The 21,408-nt window shown below is 42.6% G+C and overlaps 1 protein-coding gene across 1 annotated transcript in view; it reads right to left on the bottom strand.

Annotated features, from left to right (window-relative positions):
• The window catches only part of psap (prosaposin), a 53,985-nt gene extending 32,954 nt beyond the window's left edge, over positions 1–21,031 (bottom strand). The window contains exons 1-5 of the mRNA XM_072582921.1: positions 20,853–21,031; positions 13,682–13,818; positions 12,207–12,281; positions 1,247–1,372; positions 580–756 (exon numbers count right to left, since the gene is read on the bottom strand). Of these exons, the coding sequence (XP_072439022.1) occupies positions 580–756; positions 1,247–1,372; positions 12,207–12,281; positions 13,682–13,818; positions 20,853–20,898 (561 nt within the window). The 5' untranslated portion in view covers positions 20,899–21,031. The remainder of the gene's footprint in view (positions 1–579; positions 757–1,246; positions 1,373–12,206; positions 12,282–13,681; positions 13,819–20,852) is intronic.
• Between the last annotated feature and the right edge of the window lie 377 nt (positions 21,032–21,408).

Raw genomic sequence — 21,408 nt, 5'->3', positions numbered from 1 at the left:
AAGCAGTATATTTGTATGATAGTAGAAGGTGAAGCTTCAGAGATGTTGAACCTGAGGAACAGGATCATCACACAAATGTCAAGATGAGACAATCTGACAGACTGCCAGCAAGCATCCATTTGGTGACTTCTAGAGGAGGCATAGTAACAGGTCAGAACATAGCAAGGCTACAAGGTGTTCCAAGGAAACAAACATCAAGAGACTACATTAGGACAGAAAATTGGAAAGGAAGTATTGGCACAAGGGTAAATCTTAACAAAACAAGACTGTCAAAGAAATAAGAGAAGGTAAAATACTGCAGGCTCAGAATCTGAAACATATATAAATACTGGAAGCACAATGAGTCATGTAGCATTTGTGGAGATTAAGACAAAGTTAAATGCTTCATGTTGATGACCTCACACTGAACGATCACCTGAAAAAATTTCTCCAGTTCTCTTTTGGTACATACTGGTTATTTCAGAAAGGTGAAGTAAAAACAGCTTCAGTCGTCAGTACCAGTCAAAATCTGCACTGCACAACAGAATCAACTTTACGTTAAAAAAAAATCAGCATGACTGTATTCAGGACTCTGCTTACCTTGGACTCTGTGGCCTGCTGTGGATAAAGGAGGAGAGGAACATTGGCAATGAAAGGGGAGGTTAATTCAGACATGTCCACCACTGGTATCTCATTGGAGAAAATATCCTTCTTGGCAAGACTGGCTTGCAAGGACTGGCACAAGTGAAGAGCACTGCACACCACTTCAGGATTTTCCTATCAAAAGGAGGAGATAAAGTGAGACATAAAACGGCCGTTTTCTTCACTTTCTTGCCCTCTCTCTGGATTCTGAAATTTAGCTTCATAGATCTCATAAATGAGCAAAGACATAGCAGAGCTGATGACAGAAAGCATCAGAGTCAAGCTGATCCTAACTCTACTAGTAGTGCAGAAACAGTCATTTAGCCCAAATGCTCTGCTTCACATCAGCATCATCCCACTCTGTTTCAGCTAATCTGGTCAGTATTTTATTCTCTTCCTTTTGTATCTAGCTTCCCTTTTACTGCATCTATACTATTCACTGAAATTATGCAGGAGCAAACTGAACATTCTAACTACTCATGTAATGAAATTTCGCCTGAGTTCAACTGAGCAGGCTTGGGGTGAGAACAACCTTAACAGACAAAAAAAGTTACTTAATCTTTGAAGTTTTCATTACTTCATTAAGCACTGCATACGATAGGACAAATTCAAAATCCAAGCTTACCAGCTCTCCCTTGAGAATATCCAAGATGACTGGCAAGTATTCATCGACTAATTCATTACATTGAGATGTCAAGGTTGGATTTGGAAGCAGGTCACAGGCTTTTTCCAAGTAACTCTTCAGTTCTTCCTGGAAAATAAAAAAAGTACACTAAACCAAACCATCCAGGTAGGTGAAAGCAATCATTATTTTAACACTTTGAAAGAGATAACCATTAACAGTATGCGGTGAGCAGGGTTAGAGGCAAGAAACCTATGATGTTTCAGTGTGAATTCTTGCACCATGCTTCACTAAATGGCTATAAAATCTTTAAAATGGAAGCATTAAGGTGAAGGTCAGAAACTGAGGAAATGCTTTTAAAATCATACACTCAGATGAGTAGCTTTTAGCCATTCCTCAAAAAAGCAAGCATAAGCTTTTGAAAAAAACAAATAAATTCACAGGATAAGGGCATTGCTGACTAGGCCAGCACTTATTGCCCATCCCTAACTGTCCAGAGTACAGTTAAGAGTCAACCACTTTGCTGTGCTGGAGTCACATGTGGCTAGACTAGCTAAGGATGGCAGTCTCCTTCCCGAAAGGACATTATTGATCGAGATGTGATTTTCCCATCAATCAACATGATCGTCATTAGACTCTTAATTCCAGATAAATCTATTGAATTCAAATTCCACCATCTGCCATGGTGGGATTTGAACCTGGGTCCCCAAAACACAACTTGGTTCTCTGGATTAACAGTCCAGCAACAATACCATGAAGCCATTACTTCATTGAGCACTGCATGAGATAGGACTGATTCAAAATCCAAACTTACCAGCTCTCCCTTGAGAATATCCAAGATGACTGGCAAGTATTCAGTCTGACTGACAGCAACTACTGATGCTCTAAGAATCTGGAACAATGCCAATGAGGAAACAGATACAGTCTTGGCGTTGTTGTCCCCAAAGAGAAGTCAAACCAGAAACAAAGAACTAGATTCCAGTCAGTTGGACACGAAGGAAGAATTTGTTCTTCCATCACAGACAACAAGATTGACTGCTACACCGAGCCACAAATTGTCAGTAAACTGGTAACAGGTATGACACAAACCTTCACAGGAAGTAACACGTTACAGTGAATGTGGATTCAAACAGAATGGCTGGAGTCTGCTACTTTATTAGGATTGAGTTAAAAATCTCAACACCAGGTTATAGTCCAACAGGTTTATTTGAACACACTAACTTTTGGAGCTCTGCTCCTTCATCAGGTGGGGAGCAGGTTTATAAGACATAGAATTTATGGCAAAAGATTAATGTCATGCAACTGAAATGATATATTGAACAAATCTAGATTGTTGTTAAAACTTTCATCTTTTAGAATGGGCTTCCAATTTTGGTTCATTAATATATAAATCCCAGAAATTCTTTTAAGTTACATTCTGGAGATAACTTAAGATTTTAATAAAAAGGTGACATCTCAGTTCAGACAATGTATTTAAAAGGTGTGAGGTTAAAACCTGCCTGAATTCCAATCTTGAGTCAGGCTGGTTCTATTTATAGAACATAGAACATAGAACAATACAGCACAGAACAGGCCCTTCGGCCCACGATGTTGTGCCGAACTTCTATCCTAGATTAAGCACCCATCCATGTACCTATCCAAATGCCGCTTAAAGGTCGCCAATGAATCTGACTCTACCACTCCCACGGGCAGCGCATTCCATGCCCCCACCACTCTCTGGGTGAAGAACCCACCCCTGACATCTCCCCTATACCTTCCACCCTTCACCTTAAATTTATGTCCCCTTGTAACACTCTGTTGTACCCGGGGAAAAAGTTTCTGACTGTCTACTCTATCTATTCCTCTGATCATCTTATAAACCTCTATCAAGTCACCCCTCATCCTTCGCCGTTCCAACGAGAAAAGGCCGAGAACTCTCAACCTATCCTCGTACGACCTACTCTCCATTCCAGGCAACATCCTGGTAAATCTTCTCTGCACCCTCTCCAAAGCTTCCACATCTTTCCTAAAGTGAGGCGACCAGAACTGCACACAGTACTCCAAATGTGGCCTAACCAAAGTCCTGTACAGCTGCAACATCACCTCACGACTCTTGAATTCAATCCCTCTGCTAATGAACGATAATACTCCATAGGCCTTCTTACAAACTCTATCCACCTGAGTGGCAACCTTCAAAGATCTATGTACATAGACCCCAAGATCCCTCTGTTCCTCCACCTGACCAAGAACCCTACCATTAACCCTGTATTCCGCATTCTTATTTGTTCTTCCAAAATGGACAACTTCACACTTGGCAGGGTTGAACTCCATCTGCCACTCCTCAGCCCAGCTCTGCATCATATTTCCAGAGTAGGAATTTATAAAATGTCACAGGGATTGACTGCCTGTAAGTTTCTCTTTTTTGGCAAAATAGAATGCATCTGCAAATGCAATTCTGTAAATGCAAATCCACCCATAGAGGTGTGTGTGCATGCACGTGTGCATACATGAGAGAGCACACGTGTGCTTATGAGTGCGAGTGCATGTGAGTGTGTTTAAGAGTGTGCGTGAGTGTGACAGAGTATAAGCCTGTGAGAGGGTGTGCATGTGGGTGCCTGTGTGTGTGTGTGTGTGCGTGTGTGTGTGGGGGGGGGGGGGGGGAGAAAGAGGATGTGTGTATGAGTGAGGGTCAGCATGAGTGTGAGCATGTCAATGAGTATGTAATTGTGTGTGCGCGCACGTGTGCAGTGTATTACAGTGGGGTCACCTGTAGCATAACATGAACTCAAGGTCCCGGTTGAGAACATCCTCACGGGTACCGAACTTGGCTATCAGTCTCTGCTCATCCAGTCTGCATTGTTACGCATCCAGAAGTCCGCCTTGGAGGATGGTCACCCAAAGATCTGAGGCCGAATATCACTGAAGTGTTCCGATTGGGAGGGAACATCCCTGCCTGGTAATTGTTGTAAGGTGTCCATTCATCCATCATCATAGCATCTGCTTGGTCTCACCGATGTACCATATCTCGGGGCATCCTTGCTTGCAGCATAATAGATAGACAACATTGGCAGAGTCACATGAGTACCTGCTGCGTACATGGTGGGTAGTGTCCCCACGTATAATGGGGGCTGACACATCTTGCAGTGGCTGCTGTGACAGGGTTGTATGGTATTGTGGTTGATGTTTTGTCCTGAAGGCTGGGCAGTTTGCTGCGAACAATGATCTGTTTAAGGTTGGTGATTGTTTCAAGGTGATACATGGAGGCGCAGGGAAGGTCTTGGCAAGGTGCTCATCCTCATCGATAACATGTTGTAGGCTGCAAAGAACATGGTGTAGTTTGGCTCCCGGGAAGTACTGGGCAACGAAGGGTACCCAAGCGGTTGCATTCTGTGCCTGTTTCCTGAGGTTTCTCGCTGTGGCACATTAGAACTGGCAATTGTTGAGTTGACAATTGTACCCTGTTCTTATAAAGGCATCCTTCAGGTGTCCGTGCATTCCTCCTCATCTGAACAGACCCTGTGTATGCATAGCTCGTCCGTAGGGAAAGGTTGTTTTCGATGTTTAAGGTGAAGCTAGAGAATGGCAGCATCGTGAGGTTATCTATGGATTTTTAATTTTGTCCACCCCAGTTCAACAACGGCACCACCACATCATTGTTAGGATCGATGTAATCTCTCAAAGAACAAAAACCAGTACAACTCAGGAACAGGCTCACTGGCAAACCAACACATCATCTCTGTCTCTCTCTCAACTAAAGTCCTAATGCTTCTATGTCAAGATGTCTCTTAACCATTGATACTGTTTCCACCACCTCTTCTGACAGCATATTCCAAGCATGCACCATCAGCTCTTAAAAAAAAACTTGCTTTTCGCACCTGTTAAACTGTCTCCTTTTCACCTTAAACCTATGATCCTTACTAATGGATATTTTTATCTTGGGAAAAAGATTCCGACTATCCAATCTATTCATACCTCTCAATTGTCATCTTTTATCAGTAGAAATACTTTTGCTGTGAAGCATGCATTGCATGAAAAAGGCAGAAATGAAACTGGAAAGGAGGGCATGAAAAAGCAACTGGTTTTGGCAAGCAGGTCGATCTAGTGTTTACCAAATCATGACATTATTGCATCTCTTCAACAAAACATTCCTAACCAGAAAGTTTGCTAAGCCTTAATAGATAGGCAGAAGGCTGGAAGAACACAGCGAGCTGGCCAGCATCAGTATATGGAGATATTGACATTTCAGGTGTAATCCTTCTTCAGGACTGGGGGTGTTTGTGGGGGAGAGCTGCAGATAAAGGGGGTGGCGGGGGCAGGGTGGAGAAGTGGGGATAGGCAGGTAGATGGTACGACCTGGGAAAAGATGCCAAACCTGCTGCTCCGCCAACCCTCTCACCTCCATCCAGGGCCCCAAACAGTCCTTCCAGGTGAGACAGAGATTCACCTGCCTCTCTTCCAACCTAGCTTACTGCATCAGATGCTCCTCATGTGGTCTTCTCCACATCGAGGAGACCAAATGTAAACCTTGGGAGTGGTTTACCAAGCATCGCAGCCGGGTTCGCAGGGACTGAATGGACCGCGCAGTCATTGCCCATTTCAATTCCCCCAACCACTCCCTTTCTGACATGACCATCCTCAGCCTCCTCCATGGCCAAAATGAACCACATGCAAATTGGAGCAATATCTCATCTTCTGCCTGGGCAGCCTACAACCCGGAGGACTCATCATTGGAGAACTCAATTTGAAATAACCTCCCTTCCCAGCCCCTCCCTTCTCCCTTCCACTCCTCCCTGCCACCAACTGGAATCATTCCTCCCATTGACCAAGCAGGTCATACCTTCTGCCAGTCTTCACCTATCCCCACTTCTCCACCCTGCCCCCACCACCTCTTATCTGCAGCGATCCTTTTACACCCGAAACATCGACTTCTCCACTTCCTGATGCTGCCTGGCTTGCTGTGTTCTTCCAACTTCCTGCCTATTTTGGATTCCAGCATCTGCGGGGTTTTTTTGTCTCTGACCCGACAAGCCTGAATAGAATTCAGTGATAGAAATAAGTGAGGAAGCAAAGCAAGTTGTCTGGAAACATCCAGCTAATTTACTCACACTTCTCAAAGATTAAAAATCTTTCTAAAGGATACAGATATGACTGATGAAGAGTATACCAGCCTTGAATAGATTAATGCAAAATAGGAAATCTATAACATATCAGTATGTCTTTAGCAGAAGCCTTTCACTTTACAATAAAGTTGAATGAAGTGGTTGCAATACATTTTTTTAAAATAAAGGACAAAGATATAAAAATATTTATTCTACACTTTATAAGACATGGCATAGTCATACATAGTCAGTAATACAAATACAAAAGTGCCATAGTAAATTGATTCACAGAAATGTACAGACAGGGATCTGGGCATCAGCTAATTTCTGACATAATGGATAGATTTGTTCATGATTAGTTCTGAAACTATGAACACTGTGCTTATGAACGTCACAAAGTGCCCTCAGCAATGGACTGTGCTAAATGGGATAGATTTCAAACAGATCTGTTGACTCAAGACTGTGCACCATGAGACACTGTGTATCACAAGCAGCAGAATTCAACCACAATCTACACACCAGCATATCCCTCACTATTTTATTAAAGTGGGAATTAATGATGGCTCAATGAAGGGGACAGGAGGACATGCTAAGAGCAGCATCATGAAAAATGTTAAAAATCACACAACACCAGATTATTGGCCCAACAGCTTTATTTGGAAGTTCAATCTTTTGGAGTGCTGCTCTTTCCTCACATAGATAGCGGAGCAGGATTTTTTGATTAGATTAGATTAGATTAGATTCCCTACAGTGTGGAAACAGGCCCTTCGGCCAAACTAGTCGACACAGACCAACTGAAGAGTAACCCACCCAGACCAATTCCCCATATTTACCCCTGACTAATGCACCTAACTCTATGGGCAATTTAGCATGACCATTTCACCTGACCTGCACATCTTTGGACTGTGGGAGGAAACTGGAGCACCTGGAGGAAACCCATGCAGACGCGGGGAGAATGTGCAAACTCCACACAGACAGTCGCCTGAGGCTGGAATCGAATCAGAGTCCCTGGCGCTGAGAAGCAGCAGTGCTAACCACTGAGCCACCGTGCCACCATCATAGGACACAATTTATAGCAAAAGATCATAGTGTCATACAACCGATGTGATATATTGAACAAACCTCGATTCCAATTAAGTCTTTCATCTTTTAGAATGGCTTTCAGGTTTCCATTCATTAATATGTAAATCCCAGAACTTCTTTCAAGTCACATTTCAGAGATAGCTTCAGGGTTTTAAAAAAAAGTGACACCTCACCTCAATGCATTAAAGGTGTGAGGTTAGAATCTGTCTATACCTCAATCTTGAGTCAGACTGGTTCTATTTCCAAAGTTAGAGAAAAAGTGAGGACTACAGATGCTGAAGATCAGAGTTGAAAGTGTGGTGCTGGAAAAACGCAGGTCAGGCAGCATCTGAAGAGCAGAAGAATTGATGTTTTGGGCATAAGGTCATTTCAGGATTCCTGATGAAGGGCTTATGCACGAAATGTCAATTTTCCTGCTCCTCAGATACTGCCTGACCTGCTGTGCTTTTCCAGCAACACTGTCTTGACTAATTCCAAATTAATAGTAGGAATTTATAAAATATCACATTTATTGACTGCCTATAGATTGTGCGCTTTTTGATCAAAGTAGAACTTATCTGCAAACACGATTTCACCCCATCTTTCAGTATGCGCGCGTACTTACGTGCGTGCATGTGAGGGACAGCAAGTGTGGCAGAGAGTGAGTACGCACGTATGCTTGATAGAGTGTGTATGTTTGAGAGTGTGATACAGTACATGCCCGTGACAGAATGTGCTCATGTCAGGGGAGGTATGTGCATGCGCAGTGTGCATGAAAGAGGGTCTGCATGAGTGAGAGTGTATGTAACAGCGTGTGTATGTGTGACAGTGTAGAACGTAGTGGGGTCACCTGCAGTGTGACATGAACCCAAGGGCATCCTCATGGGTAACAAACTTGGCTATCAGCCTCTGCTCGTCCACTACCTCATTACGTATCCCAAAGTCCGCCTTGGAGGACGGTCACCCCAAGATCCAAGGCTGAATATCCCTGAACACTGAAGGGTTCCCCAACTGGGGTGTTCCCTCCCTGATGAAGCAGTTCTCCGAAAGCTAGTATCCCAATTAACCTGTTGGACTATAACCTGGTGTTGAGAGAAATTTAACTTTGTCCACCCCAGACCAACACCGGCACCTCCACGTCATAAAAATGTGTCAACATGGTTAAACGACAGCACAGGACTGCTTGCAAACTGAAGAATGGATACAACATGCAACAGACACAAAGTAAGTAATACCATTATAAACCCAAACTAGTAAAAGACTTAAGAGTGATAAAGTCTTAGAAAACAAGCACTATGGGCGGTACCAAGATATTGAACAGCTGCCTGCAACTGAAGCGCCACGGTGCAGTGAAGCATCAAATGCAAAGCTGCAAGCTCAACATTTTTCCACCTTTGTGAATTTGAAATGAGCGTGTGGATTACATCATTGGGTGAAGGTTAAAGTCTATTATAAGCAAGGAGATGATGCTGTTCTTGACCATAACATTTTCAAATTTCATGAGATGCAAGAGAGATATGCTCTATCCTTAATAATACTGTAAATGTTTAATTTGGGCTCAAATCTTCCAGCCCCTAGGATTTTGTATGTTGGAAGATACCTACCAGGAACCTGTGAAATATTGATACTAGACAGATGAGTGAATTACCAGCAAGTTAAACTTCCAATGGGGCTGATAGCTTGCTGTTTGGGATCTTCTGTTCAACTTGAGCTTAGAATGGAGACTTGGGCCATGCATATGGGACTTACTCAGATACTTACCCTGGATGAGTCAAGATAGTATACCTGGTCTAATAGCTGTGTAACACCACTTGGCATTATTGCAGATTCCCTCATACACCGTACAAATCCTTGTCCTGACCCACCTACCCACATTCTTTCAGTAAACGGCTTGGACCTTAAAAGACAGCTATTGCCTTCCTCCTACTCTGCTCACTGGACTTACAATGGAGACATTGAGCTATCCATTTTTGCTTCAGCTGGGACCAAGATTGGTGATGACTGGAAGATCTAGAGCACACTTATCTGATCAATGCTACATAGTTTACTAGACATGGAACTTTTGCAACACTTTTTTTAAAAACACAGTATCTCTCAGAATAATCAGACAGATTATAGGAAATGCTAACAGTTTCAGTCTGGACTGTTAATTCTGAAAGTTTCCCCTCCTAACCCAATACTTAAACTCTCCACCTCCAAGAAAAGTAAAAGTTTTCTCAGAGAAAGGAACAAAGTTCAGTTCAAACCCCCATTCCAGTTTCAAATCCTCATTTAGCAATGTGACCTCAAGACAATTGCAATATTAAAAGTATTTCCAGAAATACTGTGCAACAGTTTTGTCCCGAGTTGACATTACTCAAAATCACTGGCAACAAGAATATGCGTGTATGCATGGTGGTATGGGGTGGAAGAGAGTAAGACAGATGGAATAATGCATGGAAACACAATCCAATTCAGGGGATCTGGTTCAAAGCAGTACTGTTTATTTTATTGCTATCAGCATTTTGACTCCAAGATGGCTCCTTGGTCTTGAAGTACGAACCTCACTTCAGTTTCTATAAAGCTGTCTTAAAACTGCACACTGGCAACTTAGGACCAAATATTGGCAGCTGGTGGGTGTGTCTTTGAATCTTTTGCATAAATATAATTTTAACTGAAATTTACCATTTAAATTCTACAGACAATCGCCCGAGGCTGGAATTGAATCTGGGACCCTGGTGCTGTGAAGTTGCAGTGCTAACAACTGAGCTGCCCCCAACATATGTCTTAGCTTAACATATGTCATCACGGAAAACAGCAACAGCTATTCAAGATGGTATTCCAGGGAGTTCAAGGTGATCATATGGCATCAATATGGTTTTGTAAAAGGGAGATCATGTTTGACCAATCCATTGAGCATTCTTTGCAGAAGTAACATGTGCTGTGAATAGAGGGAAACCAGTGCTGCACTTGTATGTCCAGTAGTCATTTTATAAAGTGCCACATTAAATACGGTGGAAAATAAAATCTCAGTATAGGTGCAGCATACAAGCACAGGTACAGAACTAGCTAGCTATATAGCAGGAAGCAAAGAGTAGATGTAAATTTTTTTCTCATATTGGCAAGGTGTAATAAGTGGTGTACCACAAAGACCAGTGCTGGAACCTATTACCAATTCATACAAATAACCTGGACAAACTTGTCTGGAAAGATCTGTTGCGAATACAAAGATAGGTAGGAAACTAAGTAATGAAGAGAACATAAAAAATGAGTGGGCAAACATCTGCTGAATGGAATATAATGTGAAATTGTCCATTTTAGCAGAACGAATAAAAGAAGAAACTCATCATTTCAATGGGGAGAGATTGCAGAGACCGGAGATGTCAACAGGATTAGAGTAGCCAACTGCACGAATCACAAAATGTGTATGAAAGTAAAGAAATTTGGAAAGATAATATGCCTTATACTCAAATCTGCCTGCAATAAAAGTAGGTAATTATGGTTCAGTTTGACAGTGATGTCAAATACAGAGCATTGGTTATCTTATTTAGATCAAGATATAAATGCATTAAAAACGGTTTAACTAGATCAATACCTGGAATAGGGTTGGGTTGGGTGGGAGGGGATGAATTATGACGAAACGATGGACAAATTAGACTTGTACCCACTGGAATTTATAAGATTAAGGGGTGACCTGGTCAAAATATATACAGCTCGATATTTGGACCAAATATTGGCAGCTGGTGGGTGTGTCTTTGAATCTTTTGCATAAATATAATTTTAACTGAAATCTACCATTTAAATTCTACAGACAGTCGCCCGAGGCTGGAATTGAACCTGGGACCCTGGTGCTGTGAAGCTGCAGTGCTAACTACTGAGCTGCCCCCAACATATGTCTTAGCTTAACATATGTCATCACGGAAAACAGTAACAGCTATTCAAGATGGTATTCCAGGGAACTAAAACAAGTTCAAGGTTGTTGTTATGGAGTAGTTATGGAGAGGATGTTCGCTCTAATGGAAGAATCTAGAAATAAGGGGTACTGTTTAAAATAAAGAGTTGTCCATTCAAAGCAGAGACAGAGACAAAAAGATTTTTTTCTTTCAGAGAACGTGTTTTTGAAACTCACCTCCTGAAATCAGAATCCTTTAACATTTTTAACAGGTGTGGACAAATTTTTGGTAAGCAACGGGCTGAAAGCTATTGTGGAAGGCAAAACTGTGAAAATGAGGTTAAAATTGCATTAGCCATGATCAAATTAAATGTTGTAGCAAACTCAAGAGGTTGCCTCTTGTTCATTTGCCAAAATGGTAGCGCTGGCATGTTAGGTAGCGTTTGAGCTCCTGAGCCACTGCATCCTCATCTTTTTTGCTTTTGTTTCCTTTTCTTTATCTTCTGACATTGTGGGGAAGCCAGAGCAGTACTTGGTGGGTCGTCTGCTGCAGCAGTGGCAGTGCCCGAATCGAGGAACCTCTGACTGCTGTGGTCCTGCAGCATGGATCTGGAGGACTTGGTGAGTCCTCGGTTACGGTCATGGAAGTCCCTGGCATGAGGACTCCTGGCTGTGTTGGGCCATCAGCTGTAACAGTACTGGTGCCGAGAGTGGGGAGTCTTGGCAGGGGCAGCAAGTTGCTGTGGTGGAGATGGTGCCTGGCTGCGGTAGGCCTGAAGCATGGGGACTCCTTGCTGAAACATTGCAGAAGCTCTGGAACTGTGTTTAAAGACCCCTTGTATAGAAGCTGAACTCTATGTAATGTTTTTGTAACTCAAAATCACACTGGATTGTGGCAACAGGACACTTTGATTGCATCTATCTAGAATATTTGACAATAAGTAACTCATACCTCTGTTGCATTGTCTTTCAGAAGATTTCCCATCACAGATACAACTTCTGTGCAAAGATCACAAGGTACACTTTTCTGAAAAGAAAAAGTATCAATATAATTCAGGAAAACTCTATTTCTAGCATTTAATTGCACAATGAAGGTCAGAAATGTTAAATTAAAGGTCAGGTTAGGAGGCACATAAACATGAAATAAGTGTGCTTATTTTGAAAATACTTAAAACTGCAATTTACTCTTGGATTCAAAATATCATTGCAAGGCAGGTTTCCTGTGTACAATTTCTTATTTATTCATTCATGGGATGAGGCCAGCATCTACTGCTAACCCCTAATTGCCAATGGGGCAGTTAAATGTCAAACCACATTGTCGTAGTTCGATGCTTCATCCATTCCTGGACCCCTTCCTCATTCAAACTGTCTACATTTCCATCACTATTTCCAAGATTCTCCTTCTGGCGCCTCCATGTTTATCTTGAATGGAAGCTCAGACTAGTATGCTTATTAACATAGAACATATTAGTTTGGGATTGTTCTATCTCTTCACTGCAGTTTGCCTCCTGCCCAAACCCATTGAGCTGGCCCTGCCAGGCTCCACTGAAACTGGACAGTCACTGTCCAGGCCCCACGGAGAGCTGGACTCAGGCTTTGTGGAAGCCAAAGCAAATGTTTAATCCATCAGTCTGGGCACTTGAATCCAGTCTCTGCCATTGTGCGAATATTGCCTAGTCTAAAATCCCTTGCTGGCCATCCAGTACTGAAGCCTGGTTCCCCAATGAACCAGTTCCTGAGAATGCTCTCAATACCCCAAAATCAACATATTCCAACTGGCATCACATCTTACGAAATGCAGAAAACACACTGATCTTATGTGGTACATTGAGAGCTAAGTAATGGCAGGATTTAACGAGAAATGTTTTCTCCCACGTGGGTATCTGGAATTCTCTGCCTGAAAGGTTTGTGGTGGCAGGAACCGCCACAATATTGTAGTAGTATTTAAAAAACTCTTGAAATGCCACAGCATACAATGTTATGGACCAAATGGTGGGAAATGTAATTACAGTGGAGAGGTGCTTGATGACCAGTGTGAATTTGATGGGCTAAATGGCATCTTTGTCTAGTGTAATACTTAATAGCACTATAATAATTTGTGATTCATCCATCACAGAAAAAAGTGCAGTATTGCCATCAAATGCACCATGTATTTTAGTTCCAGTGAATTGCAGGGAAAGCATGCTTTGATATCAATAATCCGAGGCCTCAAATTACTCCAATTTCCTACAGCAGTAATTTATAACTGAATCAATAAAATTTCTGCCATTTCTTCCCTGCCATTAATAATTCTAATCAAAATCACACTGTATCAGAACCCATTAACAACTGAGCAATTCTTCTGATCTCACAAGATAATTGCTCCAAAGGATAACATTGTGATTGACAGAAATGAGGCAGCCATAAACAATGCTCCCATTAACTTACCACAGTCGGTTGTCTCCATACAGTCTGCTGACAATGCTTTACGGCTCCACAGTCTGAGGCAGTCTTTACATTCTGACACCAGAAGGTAGGGCCTTCAGCACATCTTTCTGGCCCCAAGAGGGGACTGGCGACAGTTACTACAGATTAAAAAAAAAGGAATTTATAATTCCATTTTGAAGTATTTTATAACAATTAAGCGAAGGAGTAATAATTGTGTACAATTGACAAATGATTGCGTGCTTGGTTCCAGGGAGGTCTCAGCATTCAGTTTTATCCTTCACTGCCATAGCTCACCATTCCTGTTATATCTAGTTGTAGCTTGCTCAACTATTTCAGGGTTTCCAAATTATTAGCAATTTCCAAATTGTACTCAACTCTCTTGATTTAAACTAAATGTGTCATAATCAGGAACGTGCGTACACGCCATGGCAGGTAATCACTTGCATTTTAATAAAGCTTTTAATAGAACAATGTTCACTGAGGTAATCAGACATGAAATCACAAAGGATGAGACATCAGGGGGACACAGAGGCTCAGTGGTTAGCACTGCTGCCTCACAGCACAGGTTTGATTTCAGCCTTGGGCAACTGTGTGTGGAATTAGCACATTCTCCTCGTGTCTGCGTGGGTTTCCTCTGGGTGCGCCAGTTTCTTCCCACAGTCCAAAGATATGCAGGTTAGGTGGTGAATTGGCCATGCTAAATTGCTCATAGTCTTCAGGGGTAATGTAAAGAAATATGGTTGGAGAATGGATCTGGGTGGGTTACTCTTCAGAGAATTGGTGTGGACTTGTTCGGCCAAATGGCATGTTTCCATACTGTAGAGATTCTATGATCAAGGGGAAATGGCCAAGAGCTCAAACTCAGATTTTAAGAGTCTTAAAGGTGAAAAGAAAGAAAAAGGTTTTCAGTGTGAAAGCAAATCCATCAATTATGGGCAGTTGGATAGAAGGTTGATGTTGATGAACATGGTTAATACTTTATTAAACAGTGGTCACTTTTGAAACACTGCTTTCAGGCACTAAAGATTTTATTTCAGATGTCAGCAAACCTGTTGAGCTTATTCAGGGCAAAGGCAACTATGGCAATGTGGAAGTGAAAGCTGGAGCAAGCTAGTTTCGAATTGTCAACAGATTGGTAATGAGTCACATGCTCATGGCTGGCAACTCACATGATTAAACAGCAGAGTGTAACAGACCATAGGACAGGATTACTCAACAAGCTTCAATTGACTTGCATGCCTTTTAACCCTCACCACTTCCTCTATCCAACAAGGAACAAAAACAGATTCATAACTGAAGAGAAGCCAGATTCCATTCCCATTGTAAACTCCATCCCCTTCCCTCCGAGCCAATTGTGGTTTTAAATTCTGTCAAAACAAGGCCAGTTTGAAATTCCACCTCGCAAGTCATCAAAAGCTGCTAACTTTGCCGATCTATCTGCTTCTGCATCAAAGCATTTTTATTTGTTCCAAATTTTCATTTCTCCTTAAGAACCTTGCAGCCTCTCAGCTATCATTAGCTTCAATTTCTACAAAATTGAGCTGCTTCAATCTTATTCTGCTCACCTCATCCTCACTAAACGTGCTGAGCTCTGAACACAAATTTACAAATTAGCCTCTTCTGTCAACACTTTCCAGAACTTTTCCTCCCTTCTCCAGTCTCCTGACTCATCAGCATTCTGTGTCACCAAAGACTTTAAAGGAGCCCTATCCAGCTTTGTGCTCCACCATATTACCCATTAGAGAGAGTAGAGACAGGATCATTGGACGAGTGGCTGGTGGAATTTAAATTCAATTCATAGACCCGGAACAGAGGCTTTTGTGGTGAAGTAGATGAAAAGATCTGGGTTCCAAGTCCCACTGTCAGCAGTGGGGAAAAAAAAACTCAGTCAGGGCTTCATGCCAGTCTCGTTGATAGTGACAATAACAACATACAAATGTTGAGCTGGTTCACTAATTTTTGTTTTGGGAAGGGAATCTACAGTCCTCCCTTTGTTTTGCCTGCAAGTGACTACACACCCACAGCAATGTAGTTGACTCGGAATTATCCTCTGAAAAGGCCCGAGCAAGCCACTTTAAGGGCAATTAGGAATGGGCAAGAAAAGCTTCAACATGACCTGACGATTGTAATTTATAAAGTGAAAAGAGGAATGGGTCCTTCCTCCACCAAGGCCTTTCCAGAAAACACTGCACAAAAGTTTTAACTCACTATGGGGAAGTGGTTAGCATGGATTTAGAAAACAGAAAGCTGTGCTTTCTAATTGTGATTATTTAATGGAAAATACTATATTAGAACAGGCATCGTAACATTCACAATCAGCTATCGGGACATGCTGACTGAAATCTGGTTGGACATAAGATTGAAGAAGCTGAAGAAAGTTGAGAGTTTCTTCAATTGCTCCATGGCTACCACTGTGACTCATGCGTTTAGTCAAAAAGGGCAAAGCTTCAGCTGCCAATCTCAATGCTGATAAATTCAAATCTTATTGATTCATTAGTTAGGATGGACATCAGGTTGACTCATCTCAGGGTGATCATCTGGCAGATAAGGTCAACATTATAAGCACCCTCAGATAAAAAATCACGGAATAATTCAGCACTGAAAACAATCATTCAGCCCATTATCCCTACAGCGGTGAAGGAGGACAATCAGCTTCAGTGCCACTGTTGCTGATTCACACATTTCTGCAAGATCATTCTAGGTTTGCTATGTCCTTCAAAGCCAAATAACTTGCTAAAACTCTAACTACTGTCACATGTCAACAATGACCCCTTGGATCAAGTTTTGATGGCTACTAATATGCCTAATGTCAATTTCCTCATTTGTGAGGAGAAACTGAAACAAAGAAAATCTTTCAGTTCTAGGGAAGCAGGTATTCCCTTAGGTAGATTTTGGCAAAGAAACCTGTCAGTAGGTTATGAAGGGCAATAGGATTATAGAATCCCTGCAGTGTGGAAGCAGGCGCTTCAGCCCATCAAGTACACACCAACTGGGCATCACAGAAACCCACCCCATACCCCTGTATTCCCCATGACTAACCTGCTTAGCCTGCGCATCTCTGGACTCTATGGTCAGTTTAGCATGGCTTATCATCCTAACTTGCACATCTTTGGATTGTGGGAGGAAACCAGAGCACCTAGAAACCCACACAGACAGTTCCCAGAGTGTAGAATCAAACCCGGGTCCCTGACAATGTGGAGCAGAAGTGCCACAGAGCCACCGTGCTAGCTAAAACGTATCACAGAATCCTCACAGTTTGGAAATAGGCCATTTGGTCCATCAAGTCCATCACTCCCCATCTACCCCACGAAGCCTGCATTTCCCATGGCTAAACCTATGCATCCCCCAGACTACTGTCAATCTAACTTGGCCAATCCACCTAACAAGAACATCTTTGGACAGTGGCAGGCAGCTGGAGCACCCAGAGGAAACCCACACAGATGCGGGAGAATTTGCAAACTCCACACAGACGGTCAGCTGAGGGTGGAACAGAACCTGGGTCCCTGGTGCTGTGAGGCATTTTTGCTAAACACTGATTCCTTGATGAATCAGATTCTAAATTTACACTGGCTAGACTTGAATCAATACACATGCCTGTGCTGGAAAATCACTTTGCCAGCAATCAATCGAGAAACAAACATGAGGGGCAGTGGCATAGTGGCAATTCACTATTCCAGGCTAATGTTCCAGGGACTAGGTTTGAATCCCATCTTGGCAGATGGTGAAATTTGAATTCAATAAAAAAATCTGGAATGAAAAATTCTGGCCTAACAATGACCATGAAAGCACTATCAATCGCTGCCCTTTAGGAAAGGAAATCTGCTATTCTTACTTGTCCTAACCTCTGTGACTCCAGATACATAGCAATGTGCTTGACTCTTAACTGACCTCTGAAATGGCCCTGATAAGTTGCTCAGGTCTAGGAAAATAAAACCTGGCCCAGCTAGAGACAATTATATTCCAGAATTAAAATAAAACAAAGACACCTTTTTGGCCTCTTGAAGGACTGTGACCATTACTCCACTTTCCCTGTTGATCGGAAGTATGTCCAACTCAACCTTAAACATGTTCAATATCACAGCCTTCTCTTCTCTCTGGGGAACAGAACTCCAAACATTTATCACCCTTTGAGAAAATAACTGTCTCATGTCTGAAATGGGAAATTACTCATTTTTAAGCTGTTCCTCCTTGTTCATCGTTGCAATCTGTCAAGCCTCCTTGTTGCAGTAAAGTCACTTATCATTCTTCAAAACTCTGATGAGTACAGGCCCAACTAGCCTACCCACTACCCACAAGGCAACCTGTTAATCCCATGAATCAGCAGAGTGAATGTTCTCTGAACTGTTTCCAGGACAAGCACAACCTCTCTTTAACTAAGGTGACCACACCCAGTATTTTGTGTGTTATCTAGTCAATGCACTGTACAGTTGTCACAAGACTTCCCTGCTTTTATATTCCATTCTTCTTCATGAAGAAAGGCAACATTCCCTTTGCCTTCCTAATTATTTGTTGTACCTGCATGCTAACTTATTGTGATTCGTATACTCAGTTGGCTCAGTAGCTCAGCATTCTGCAGTCTCTCAATTTAAATGACACTTTTTTATTCTTCCTGCCAAAATGGACAAGCTTTCATTTCCACATTACACTCCATCTGCCAGTTGTTGCTCCCTCACAAACACGGAAATGTAGAAACTTGGAGCAGGAGAAGGTCATTCAGCCCTTTGAGACTGTTCAACTAATCGATATGATGAAGCTGATCATCCAACTCAACATCCTTTTCCTGCTCTCTCCCCCACACCTTTTGATCCCTTTCGTCCTACAAATTATACATAACTCCTTGAAAGTATTCAACGTATTGGCCTAAACCACTTCCTCCGACAGAGAATTTATTGGCTCACCACTCTCTGGGTGAAGAAATTTAGATATCAGTCCCTAAGTGAGCTACACCACCTTCTTAAACTGCAATATCTTGTTCTAAATTCTACATGCCTTTATACATGTCCTCCTCTCAATTTATTTCCTATATCTCTTTGCGTTATCACCATGTTTGACTAGTACACAGTCAGTACCTTCATTCATTAATGTAGGTCAAAAATAGTTGAGGACCTAGCATTTCATTCCATGATTTTAGATCTCAGTGGCATTCCACCAGATATTTTTCCTGAGCCTGGAAAGGATCCACTTAACCCTACTGCTTTGATAAGCCAGTTAATCTTCTATCCATGCTCATATGCTTTTCACCAACACCATGAGCTCTTGTAGAAACCTTTCATTAGGGACTTTACCAAATGCTGTTGAGATCAAATACACTTCATCTAACTATTCCGTTTTATCCACCCTACGAAAGAATGCGAAAACACCTTCAACACAATTTCTGTTGCTAAGAGCCATATTTACTCTGCTGGAACATATTATGATTTTCCAAATGTGCTATGATTCTAAACCACAAACTTCTGAATGCTTTTCAAAGATGCACCGTCTATATTATCCTGCTCTGTCTCCTTTACTCCTTGACTAGAGGGGTAACATTTTTTGGCTTTACAATCATTGGAACCTTTCTAATGTCTAGAAAAGTTTGGGACATCACAAATCCATACATCTACTATTTCTGTAGCCGTGTCTTCTCATACTTTAGAAGGCAGGCCATCATGTACAGAGATTTGGCTATCATTAGTTTAATTTGTTTTCCTGGTACTTTTTCTTTCGCAACCATGATAGTGCTGAGTTCCTCGTTGCCCTCCTCTTTTTGTGATTCTTTTTCTGTTGACTGCTGTGCAGATGAATATAAAATACTTGTTAAAAGTCTGTCAACTGTTTGTTTCATTATTAATTTTCTATCATCATCCTATACAGGGCCAAGCTTGATGTTAGCTACACTACTCCTTTTGCTACAGTCACAGAAGCTTATATTTTTTGCCAGTTTACTCTCATATTGAATTATTCCTCTCTATTTACTGTAACCGACTATTGACTTATTTTCAAATGAGTTCATAGCATACACTCGCAGCATTGCAGAGCTTTCAATCAGCTCAATACCATCCTTCTTATAGAGACTCTCTTTCTCAATCTAATATATTTAATTGAGTTGGGAAATATCTGTAAACTCAAAAGTCACCGAATAAATGACCCTCGGTGTCTTAGCCTACAATGTATTGTCAGGGATAGCAAAACTCTAGATATGCAAAGCTACAAGACTGGCTCAAGACAGCAAAATCTAAGTTATCCATTCATAATATCTTTAAGAGAACACCAAATCCCTCAGTGCAGCTCTTGTCTCACTTCCTGCTAACAAACACGTCTTTGAAGATCTAAGTAATCAGTTTACAGAGAGCTGGATTGACTAACACAACTATTTAAATTCACCACAATGAGTTATTCAGCTTTTTTCAACAGCATTAGCTCTGACAATATGAAGTGCCAAGTCTCCTCCTAGGGAATGGTACCAGTAGGACAGAATCCCATAGGCAGGAAACTGTCAGGGAGAGATGGCCAGTGGGTGTGGACACAGAAGAGCCGCAGAATGAGGCTGCAGTCTATGCCTGATGCAGACCTCGAGGCAAGCCCCACACAGAACACTTAATGGAAGATGTGATTTGAAATCAGGGTATGAATATGGAAACTCAACAACAACCACAACATTTGGGGTCAGAAAGATTTCTGCATCAATAACATGTTGGAACATACAGGTCTAGTTTCAGACAGAGCTGAAGGGACATCAGGTTAAACACCAAAAGCTCGATCGAGTGTTTTTTTTTGTTTAAAAGAACAGTTTAAAATGAGGGACAGAAAGATTTAGCGAACGAATTCCAGAGTTTAAGCTGAAGGAACGGAGGCGGCTGGAATGGATAACTATTGCGAAAGGTTGCTATACAAATTCAAGTAGCTATTGTGGTACAGAAAGTAAATCTTTAAGAAAACGAGACGACACTTAACTAAGCCCGGGGTCCGATGTGGAAAAAGTAAAGGGCGTCAGTAACCGGGGGGTAGGGCTCAGGGTGAGAGAGAGAGAGAGAGAGAGAGAGAGAGAGCCCGGGGAATCAAAACACTCTCCTCCGAAACATCCCGCCAGAAGGAGCAGGAGGCCCGAGCTCAGGCCCAGGGAGAGCTGGTCTTCCCTAACCCGCTCCAACTTCCTGAACAACCCCTCATCCCCCCCCTCCCCAGCTCTTACCTCCACCGACACAAATCAGAACCGTCAAAACCACGGCCGTCGCCATTGCTTCTCTCCTCACACTGTCCACACCACAGCCTGACTCCTACCATGGAGGACCCGACCGCCGCACCCCCTACAGCACAGGAGGACTCACTACAGGGGACACGGGCTGGAACTGTAGGACCGGACCCGACCGCCACACCCCCTACAGCACAGGAGGACTCACTACAGGGGACACGGGCTGGAACTGTAGGACCGGACCCGACCGCCACATCCCCTACAGCACAGGAGGACTCACTACAGGGAACACGGGCTGGAACTGTAGGACCGGACCCGACCGCCACACCCCCTACAGCACAGGAGGACTCACTACAGGGGACACGGGCTGGAACTGTAGGACCGGACCCGACCGCCACACCCCCTACAGCACAGGAGGACTCACTACAGGGAACACGGGCTGGAACTGTAGGACCGGACCCGACCGCCACACCCCCTACAGCACAGGAGGACTCACTACAGGGGACACGGGCTGGAACTGTAGGACCGGACCCGACCGCCACACCCCCTACAGCAC

The sequence above is a fragment of the Chiloscyllium punctatum genome, chromosome 13 (genome assembly GCF_047496795.1).
Source record: "Chiloscyllium punctatum isolate Juve2018m chromosome 13, sChiPun1.3, whole genome shotgun sequence".
Taxonomy (NCBI): domain Eukaryota; kingdom Metazoa; phylum Chordata; class Chondrichthyes; order Orectolobiformes; family Hemiscylliidae; genus Chiloscyllium; species Chiloscyllium punctatum.
Note: the sequence above shows the minus strand (reverse complement) of the source record. Positions and strands in the feature narration are given on the sequence as shown.